Raw genomic sequence first — 10,181 nt, 5'->3', positions numbered from 1 at the left:
AAAGATGGGAGGGAAGAGAGAAAGAGATGGTGAGAGAGAGAGAGGGAGGAGGAGGAGCAGAAGGAGGAGGAGGCGGAGCAGAAGGAGGAGGAGGAGCAGAAGGAGGAGGAGGAGGAGCAGAAGGAGGAGGAGGAGGAGAGGAAAAGGAGAGATTGTCTTACAGTTGTAGAGGCTAGAATAGTGAGATCAGGGTAGCCCGCAGGTTCTAACTTCCTCTGAAACCTGTAGGAATGTCTTCTTAGCCCTTCCTGAGGTTCTAGTGCTTTGACATCCCTTGGCTGGCAGATGTGCCCTTTCAGTCCTCTTTTGTTATATGCCATTCTCCTTGTGTCTCTGTTCACACAGCTATCTTCTTATGAGGACATTGGTTATATTGAATTAGAGGCCCACTTGATTAAAGCGTGGCCTCTCGATAATTCATTTCGCCCATAAAGACAGTATTACCAAATATGCTCACTTTCTAAAGTAGTAGGAATTAGGAATTCAGTAGCTTTCTGTAAGAATTCAGTAGCTTTCTGTAAGATAGCATTTCATTATTATGCTTTCAAAATACCTGGGTCTTCTTTCTTTTTTAAATTTTACCGGGAAGGAAACCTAGGGCCTGTCACGTGGCAGAAAAACATTCTACCATTGACCTATATCACCAGCCATCAAAAAATGTTATATTGCCTTCTGAAAATAGTCAATATTTTCTGTTCTTTCTAAATAGCATTTCACAAATTTCGTTGTGCAAACATAAACAATTTAAATATACACCAATTTATTAAGTGGAGTTAATTACATTTTCAAATAAATCTATTTATAGAATTCAGCCCTTACTTCTTGAGCAATTATAAGCTATGTTCAGGTTTTTAAAGGAATGCTTTTGGTATCTATACCCCCAAGGTATTTTTAAAGATTTTTTTCCAAGACAGAGTTTCTCTGTGTAGCCTTGGCTGGCCTGGACTCACTCTGTAGACCAAGCTGGCCTGAAACTCATAGAGATCTACCTGCCTCTGCCTCCCTGAGTGCTGGGGATGGCATTTTTTTTAAATCACTAGTTATCTGTTTAAATAAGTTGCTGAAATCATAATCAATGTGTTTTTTGAAGAAAATGTACTTCATTCATAAATGGTGTAATTACATCAATCACCAGTTTTTTCCAGCAACAGGCCTGATCTAATACTGCTTCAATTATACAGCTTTCTGATTAAAGTTGCGTATTTTCCAAGCATAGAAATTTAGGATTTGGTTAGTAGCCACAGAGTAGAGTTCCATTTAATTCTACGGTGTCACTTCCAGTTGAGCACTGGTTATGGGATGAGTTTAAATCCGAATCTCTAGAAAAAGAGAAAAAGCCCAGAGTTTTTCTTAAAGTTATCTTCCTAGCTGTAAATTAATATCTATGTTCACAAAAACAAACACAAACTTTAAAATAACCACAATAACAGCCACGTTCTAAAACAATAGTTTCATAATGTTTAAGCATTTCTCTTTCTTTTTTTTTAATTTCCTTTTTCCCCCCACCATGGTGATGGATAGGAACTGGTGGTCCTTGGGGTTTTGTTTCAAAATGGCTTGAAATGAGGGCCACTATTCTAAGCAAGGACAGAAAATTGATAGTTATAAAACAGAAATGCTGGCCTCGAAAGGAACAATTAGACTGTGATTTCTTTTCTTTGCTTAATGTTAAAAGCAACTGTTTTTAATATTGGTTTGAAAATGAAGTTTGAATGTATTATCTCCCTCTTATGAATTAGTGTTTATAGACAAGAACATTTCAAGGGTCTTTTCTGCTCAAGTCAAAAATTGAAGGGAAACAGTAGCTTCTTAATGCTCCAAGAATGGCTTCTCAGCTCCTTGTCAAATCTCAAAGCCTCATAATTTTTCCCTTCAAACGACTTTAAAACAGAATGACACCTCTAAGGATTAAACATTTTGGAAACCAATAAAAGAAGACAACATTAAAGCATGCCTGACACAGACTCCATATTTCCCTGTTTCCCCGGTGTTCCCTCCATAAGTATGAGTCAGGTACTGTTAACTTTGAATCAGGCATTTGTTGGTTTCTTTTGAGCATTCTATAAACAGGTTTTGATCATAGCCTATGAGGCAACTGACCTGTAATCATTTGCATTTCAACACAGGGAGCTTGAAACACAGAACAGGCGGTTACCCTACACACTTTTTTATTTGAATTCCACAGGAAGTTACTCACAGTCTTCCCCCCTTTTTTGTAATATGAGTGCCCTAAAGAAATAGATAGTACTACAGTAAAATGCTCACTCAACAAATGCAAAGAGACAACTTCCAAGTGTTACATTATGTATTCAGGAATACCACCTTTATGAAATGGGTAACAAAAGCGCCATGTATTGAAGGCTTTCTAATGACAATGTACTTAACACTCTGTAGACATGATTCTCATTTAATTGTCCCAACTGTCCTGAGATGAACACTATTATTCTTTTTTTTTTTTTTTTTTTTTTTTTTGTTTTTTTAAAAAATTTTTTATTAACTTATTCTTGTTACATCTCAATGTTTATCCCATCCCTTGTATCCTCCCATTCCTCCCCCCCCCCCATTTTCCCATTATTCCCTTCCCCTATGACTGTTCCTGAGGGGGATTACCTCCCCCTGTATATGCTCATAGGGTATCAAGTCTCTTCTTGGCTACTTGCTGTCCTTCCTCTGAGTGCCACTAGGTCTCCCCCTCCAGGGGACATGGTCAGATGTGAGGCACCATAGTACATGAGAAAGTCATACCCCACTCTCCACTCAACTGTGGAGAATATTCTGACCATTGGCTAGATCTGGGAAGGGGTTTAAAGTTTACCTCCTGTATTGTCCTTGGCTGGTGCCTTAGTTTGAGCGGGACCCCTGGGCCCAAATCTGCCTATCATATTGTTCTACTTGTAACACTATCATTCTTATTTTAGATGAGGAAATCAAAGCTTATTTTGCAAATACCCGTTGAACAACTATTATATGCCAATGCTCTAAACAAACTTGAAGCTTAGAGAGACAAAAAAAAAACATCTGAAATTTGGATTTGGACCTGTTTCTAGTCTTATCATGACCCCATTCTACCTTCGTGGAAATAATGCTAAAGGAAGTGCTTCATTTTCTGCTATAACTATAACCTTTGTGCACAAGTTTAAATGAGCACTCATTTGACAAAATAACATTTGTCAAAAAAACATAGTTACCTCAGCCTGGAAAACTTGGAACATGACTAACTGTGGCTCATGGTTCAATGTCCATTTAAAATTCAAAGGTCTATACACATGGACCTGCCGCTAGTATAGAAAACTCACAAAGCATAATCATCATCACCTCCAAGAAAAGCCTTTTCTTTTTGTTTGAAGACTATCTGTCTTCAACTGAAGAGGTGGTAGTACAGCAGGTAAAGTACTCACTGTACAAGCATGAGGACCTGAGTTTGAATTCCAAGAACTGATGTGAAAGCTGGCACCAAGCTATAGGTAGATGCAGGAGAGTCCCTGGAAGCTCAAAGGCCAGCTAGCCTGGCACTCACATGCTGAAGAGCAAAGAAGAGACCCTTCCTCAAACAAGGTGGAAAGCAAAGACCGTAGACACCTGAGGTTGTCCTCTGACATCCACGCAGTCCTATGTGAGCACAAATACACAAACTTTTAAAAGGAAACATTTCAGGTATTTGTATTGTAAAATACCTTTACCCTTGTTCTTTCTAGATTTTATTATTAATGCCTTTCAGCTTGGCATTGAACTTTCCATAGGGAGAGGAACCTGAGAAAATTCTTACATTTCCAAGTATTTGAATTTTCTCAAATAAAATATTCAAATAAATCCTTCTTGTTATTTCTTAAAGGTTTGTATCTAGACTTTTTTTTCACTTGACATGGGCTTTTAACTATGTAGCCATTTCTGGCCTGAACTTACTATATAGACCAGGCTGGCCTCAATATCACAGAGATCCACCTGCTTCTGTTTCTTGAGTCCTAGGACCTAGGATGTAAACCAGCACACCTGGCCCTGATATCTTTTTATTTCAGAATTGAAAAGAAAAATCATATATATGAAAGATACACTACCATGCCTCTTATTAAGCTCTTATGTAATGTAAGATGTCATTCCTTCTATAAAGAAGAAAGTGTCTAGTATTTGTTTGCCTTTTCTTTTTGTGAAAAAAGATAGTCTTCAAACAATATAAAAAGAAAAGGCTTTTCTTGGAGGTGATGATGATTATGCTTTGTGAGTTTTCTATACTAGCGGCAGGTCCATGTGTATAGACCTTTGAATTTTAAATGGACATTGAACCATGAGCCACAGTTAGTTATGTTCCAAGTTTTCCAGGCTGAGGTAACTATGCTTTTTTGACAAATGTTATTTTGTCAAATGAGTGCTCATTTAAACTTGTGCACAAAGGTTATAGTTATGGCAGAAAATTGTTGGGGGCAGAGGCGGTTAAAGCTAGTTGTCCTGTCATACATTAGAAATCATTTCTTGGAAACTTAGAGTTTCTGCTCAGATTTGCCTTTTCTTCGGCTGTTGTTTCAAGCAGTAACTTTTCAGTATTTTGGATCTGGAGACTTAGAGTAGGGAGATTAGGAAATAAATGAATCAACTCTTTCTGCAAGAAGATGTGTGGGGGGGGGATCGCAAACTCTGAAGTTATAACTTTAAGGCTATAAGACTTATAGGCATTCATAAAAGTCTCAATGTTAAAAGGAAATTCTAGATTAGTGTTGTCCTTTAGAGCTATAATATGAAGCTTAACAAGAAATGACGTGTGTGAGAATGAATTTATAGGTTTAAAAGGTAAAACAAGAAGTCAGAAAAAAAAAAGTCAGGTGTGGGGGTGGCTACACACTTGCAATCCCAGTACTTAGGAAACAAAGACAAGAAGATTACAAATTTGAGGCCAGCCTGGGGTATGTGGTGAGATTTTTGTCACAAAGCAAATCAAAAGTGAACCTAATATAATGAAATTGATTTTATTTAACACAAGAAAGTCATGATATCATTTCCATATCTAGCCCATATGAAATAATTGATAAGATAATTTATGTTCTTTTCTTAAGATACAGCACATCAGCTCATCTTGTTTTGTTTACTTGTTTGTTTCCTTAGGTTTTTGGCTTTTTTTGTTTTGTTTTGTTTTGGTTTGGTTTGATTTTGGGTTTGGTTTTTGGCTTTCAAGACAAGGTTTCTCTGTGTAGCCCTGGCTGTTCTGGAACCCCCTCTATAGAGCAGGCTGGCCCTGAACTCAGAGATCCACCTGCCTCTTCCTCCCAAATGTTGGGCTTAAAAGTGTGCACCACCATCCCTACCCAGCTGATACAATGCATTTGGACCAGTATAGCTTGTTTTAAGGCTCAGGCTACATAAGGCTAGTATTTGCTATTATTGCAGGTTTAGAGATACGAGGAAACTCTCCTTTGAATAGCAAGACTTAAGAGTTCTTTGTTAGGAAAAAAAAAAGTAACATTGTTCAAGGCAGCATCCACTACTGTTTTAAAATCCTGTAGCTTGTTGTTCCCTTTATCTTGGTGCCTTTGTCAGAAGTCTGGTTGAAGGCCATTTTTGCTGGCTGTAAGCGAGGTCTCTGGAAGCAAAGAGAGCACTTGGCTCTTCTTAAAATTGAAGATGTTTGTGCCTGAGATGAAATTCTAATCAGGCAGGAGATGTGTTTATGTGTATAAAGCAAAAAACAAAACAAACAAAAAACAAAACAAAACAAAAAACCACAGTGACTCCTGGAGGCAAGCTGAAGAAAGCCAGAGTAATCTGGAGAAAGGTAACCTGGGCTCATGGAAACAGTGGTATGGTTCATGCCAAATTCCAAATTGTGAAGCAACCTTCCTGCTAAGGACATTGGACACAGAATATATGATGCCGTACTCTTCCTGGATTTACACTAACAAAAAGAAAATAATTAATATTGTATGACGGAGGGACAGGGATAAATTCTGTACTCTCAGTTGATTTTCCCCAAATTACCCAAGCAAAGAGAATGGTTGCACTGCTCTTTGATCTGATAAAATAAATACATGGGGACAACACTCCCCCATCATTTTCTTTTCTTTGGAGGCAAATGTAAGGAGAATTGTGTTTTTCGAAATCAGCTCACAGTTTAAATTGATCCTATGTGCATGAAGACATCTGTAGTAGTGGTGTTTTAACCCATTATTAGCAGTCAATCCCACAATTGCAGTTAACCTTTTTTTAAAAGTTATTCCAGGCAGGACCTGTAATCCCAGCTATTGATAGTTGAAGGCAGGAAAATTAAAAAACTTAAACTTAACTGGGAGACTAAGGGAGACCTTGACTCAAAACAAAGTTTTTTTTAAAAGGCTCAGGGTTATAACTCTGTGGCAGAGTGCTTGCATACCATTCCTGAGGCCCCAAGGTCAATCCAGAGAACTATAAATAAATAAATACATAAATAAATACATAAAATAAAAAATAAATTTGAAATAAATTACCGTACTCTGGTTGGTTTCAAGGCAAAGAATTAGTAAAAGTTGGGTCCTGAAAATAGCACACAATATGCTTTAAAAAAATTTTTTTATTACATAGATTAATTTGTTGTATGTGTGTGCCCATGTGCGTGCCAGCTTAAAAGATCACGAGACAACTTTTGGAAGTCAGTTCTCTCCACTCACTATTTTTGTCATGAGGATCAAACTCAGGTCATGAAGCTTAGCAGCAAGTGTGTTTACACACTAAACCATCCTGCTGGCTCAAAATGCTTATTTTATCTGGTTTCTGTGGGGGTAATAACTGCCAGAGAGTGTTGGGGCACATAATTTAAGCATTCTGTGTATACATGCAAAATAATACATAATTCCGTATCTTCACACTTCTGTGAGAATGCTTTTACAAGAAGGTGCTGCCAACTAACCTGAGTTAGGGCCCAGGTTGTACTTGTAGCACCCGAATCAAATAATGGTGAAAAATGGCTCCAAGTGCCTCTGTCTAAATTACCCTGGAGCCTGCTTAGTTGTTCAACGGGAGCTGTCCCTGAGCCCAAGGCTGAGGGAAGAGGGCTCTCAGCAAGAATTTCCGGCTGCCCTCCCTAAACAGTTGGAGCTTTCATCAGATGAGGCTCCCAGGCCGGGAGGGGAACGCTGCAGATGGCAGCAAAAAGACTCAACACCTGTCTCTGTCTGGCCAGGCAAGAAACCCTGTAAAAGCTCGCACGGACCTGGGCAGCTGGGCGTGGGTCTCAAGGTCATTCTCACACCTGCGGAAGGGAGGGAGGCGAGAACTCTCCAGGTGTCTGGATCCCCAGGATGATTAAAGGAAACTGTTAAAAGGCAAGCACAGGGAGCGCAGCGGGGGGACGCGCTGTAGTAGCCAAGCGTGGGAGGCTTGGGATGCCTCCTTCCAGGCCCCAGGGACTGAGAAGACGAGCTGTCCAGAGATTTCTGTGCGTGTGTGCGTGTGTGCGTGCGTGTGTGTGTGTGTGTGTGTGTGTGTGTGTGTGTGTGTGTGTGTGTGTGTGTGTGGTTTTTTTCTTTCCGATGGAGGGCGATTAGCCAGGGGCTGCAGTAACTTTCCACTCAACCCAGGGACTTTTACATATTTCTGTCCACGCACACACTGCGCACCTAAACAGCAGGCTCGACGAGCCCAGGATTGAACCTTCCAGACCCACTCCAAGAGCCCAGGCCTTAATTCTCAAACTCTTAGAATCCTGTGGCTTCCTTGCCAACTGAGGATTGGGTTCCCTTAACTCCGGCTTCCTCTTCTTGGACAGGAGGAGGAGTCACAACCTCCCCCTCCCTTTCTCCTCCGCCTACGACTAGCTTGATTTTTTTTTAATCTAATCTTTTATTTAAAGTCAACGGAGGAGCAGGAACCCCGCGCTCCTGCCTATAAGATATTTTTACTAACTTCTTAATCTCTGCCAAGAAGGGCAACCTTAAGGAACCTCTGTTTTCTCTTGTTTAAAGATTTAGGTGGCAAGGGCGTGTTGTCCCAGTCTGGGCTGAAACTCGAGGGCTCTACGCACTTGGGAAGGTTTATTGGGGCGGGGGCTAGAGTGGGACGTAAAAATTCCCAAATGCTAAAAATTTTAACACCACGAGAATCAACTTGAAGAGCTTTGAATGTAACTAGTAGCCAAACCTTCACGCGGTCAGTTCCCAGAAAGGAAGCCTCTCAGAGTCCCCGTCCAAGCAGGAGGAAAGGGGTCAGGTGAATACCCAGCATGTGACCCTGAAGAGGGCCAGGAGATGTGTCCACAGTCTCGGCGCGCCCACGCACACCTCTGGAGGAGAAAGGCCAAAAAGACGTCTCCCGCCTCCGCCCAGGGCTGCTGGCACCAGACTGCGCCCCCAGCTCCTTGCCTAGCTTCTCCAGCCCTCCCATCTTCAAGGAGCCGCCAACCTGCTTGGACTCGTGGCAGTTAAAGGCACCCAGCTTCTAGCCTTCCTGCAAAGCCCATTTCTCCCCGCCTCCCATCTCCCGCCAACGCCCCCAAAATCTCTTGGGCTCGCCCTTCCTGAAAGTAGGCGAGGCCCTGAAGCTGAGGCTGGGGGGGGGGGGGGCGGAGGAGGAGGAGGAAGAGGAGGAGGAGGAGGAGGAGGAGGAAGGGGGGGGGGGGGGGATGAAAAGGGGGCGGAGCAGAGCGTAGCGGCCCCGAGGGCGTGTCCTACACTAGCCCCGCCTCTGGATGCGCGCGGTGGTGGTGGCGGCAGCCCAGCCTCGCTATGAGAGACAGGTATCGCTTAGACGCCATGTTGTGAGCGGAAGTGGGGGGAGCGCGCAGCGGTCGCTGTTCTGCTGGGAGCGGGCGCGGGAACCGGCGGGGAGGGGAGGTGGGGGGCGGAGCCGTAGTTCGGGCGGCGGAAGGAGGCGAGGAAGAAAGGGGCGAGCCCTGGTGCCTGGCGGAGGCGCGAGGCTCTCGCTCGGAGTGCGGGCGGCTGTGGCCAAGCGCTGGGCATTCGGGCGGTCAGTGTTGGCGTCGAGCTCACTCTCGGGAGCCGCTGCTGTTCTGCCACCGCTTCTCGACTCTGCCTTGGGCTCGAGCGGCGAAGGAGCCGGGCCGGCCGTGGGGCGGGTGGGGAGGGAGGAGGCGGTGAAGGCGGCGGGCCGGGGAGGGGGGAAGATGCCGCTGGCGCAGCTGGCGGACCCGTGGCAGAAGATGGCTGTGGAGAGCCCTTCCGACAGTGCTGAGGTGAGTGCAGCCGGGCGGCAGGGCAGGCGCGCCCCTTCTCCACGCCCCCGCTGGCTGCCACTAGCTCCCTTCCCCGGAGCTGCCCCTTCGACTAGCTTCCCGGGCTCAGGCTCACATCCCAGTGCCGGATTCTGCTTTGGGTCATTGGGGTTTGCCACTCTGTCTATTCTTCCCTCCCGCACCCTCACCTCTGCCTGCTTTTTTTGGGGGGGGGGAATGCCAGTGTGGCGGCGCGTGGGGTTTGGAGTGGGCGCTGAGGCTTTGCGAGAAGCCCGTTTAAATCAACTTCGCGTGGGGGAAGCAGGAGGCAAAGCGGGAGCCAGCGGGGAGTTGGGAAGTTTGGCCCTGCCGGCTCTAGGGGTTTCTCTGGAATCTTAGCGACTTTGGGCTAATGGGTTCTGTTCTCCCTGGAGCCAAGACTTGAATATGGCCGAGGGAGGGGCTTGCTGCAGGGAGCCGGGTGCGTGCAGGGCAGGGTGGCGAGCCTTGAGGGTTTTGAGTAAGGGGCACTGGACTGAGCGACAACCCCCCCTTCCCCATCTGCCGCAGCGCTCTCTGCTGCCGCAAATGAAAACCGGGATGCCTCTGGTCCCCTAAGCCCGTGTTTTTGAGGTCACTGAGTTAGAAGACCCCGAGTTTAACTTTGTTTCCTGTCCGTGGAGGTGAGCGGGTGAAATTCAAGGAGATCCGCGGTAGTAAAGGGCTATCTGATTTTCCTCGCCTGGGATCTGGTGACCATCACTGCGATACCCACCCCAAACCCAAACAGTATACCCAAATGAGGCAAAACAAAATTTTCGCGGACACATCCCAGCACCGAGCTTTTCGCAGCCGCCCCTGTCCCACAATCAACTCGAGATCTGAGAAAATAATACAGACAAGATCCATTCCAGGGTATCTGCGCTCCTCTCCGGAGTGGAAAATCAGTTCCTGATGGTGGCGCGACTGTGATTCTTCTTTCTTGACTTTTCGCTGCCTTCTATCCTTGCAGCGGACTTTAGGGGATTACAGGGTGATAGTCTGGGTGTGTGTA

General features: G+C 44.5%; 1 protein-coding gene across 6 annotated transcripts in view; it reads left to right on the top strand.

Moving 5' to 3' along the window:
- The first annotated feature begins 8,672 nt into the window (after positions 1–8,672).
- Rps6ka3 (ribosomal protein S6 kinase A3) overlaps positions 8,673–10,181 on the top strand; it is a 108,465-nt gene continuing 106,956 nt past the window's right edge. For 3 of the 6 annotated variants that reach the window (XM_051141977.1, XM_051141974.1, XM_051141976.1), the window contains exon 1: positions 9,066–9,148. Coding sequence is in view for 1 of the 6 variants with exons in the window: in XM_051141973.1 (XP_050997930.1) it covers positions 9,080–9,148 (69 nt within the window). In the remaining 5 variants the exon portion in view is untranslated. Of the gene's footprint in view, positions 8,693–9,051; positions 9,149–10,181 lie in introns of those variants that run through there. The other 3 variants (XM_051141978.1, XM_051141973.1, XM_051141975.1) reach the window with 3 other exon arrangements.

This window comes from Acomys russatus, chromosome X (genome assembly GCF_903995435.1).
Source record: "Acomys russatus chromosome X, mAcoRus1.1, whole genome shotgun sequence".
Taxonomy (NCBI): domain Eukaryota; kingdom Metazoa; phylum Chordata; class Mammalia; order Rodentia; family Muridae; genus Acomys; species Acomys russatus.
Note: the sequence above shows the minus strand (reverse complement) of the source record. Positions and strands in the feature narration are given on the sequence as shown.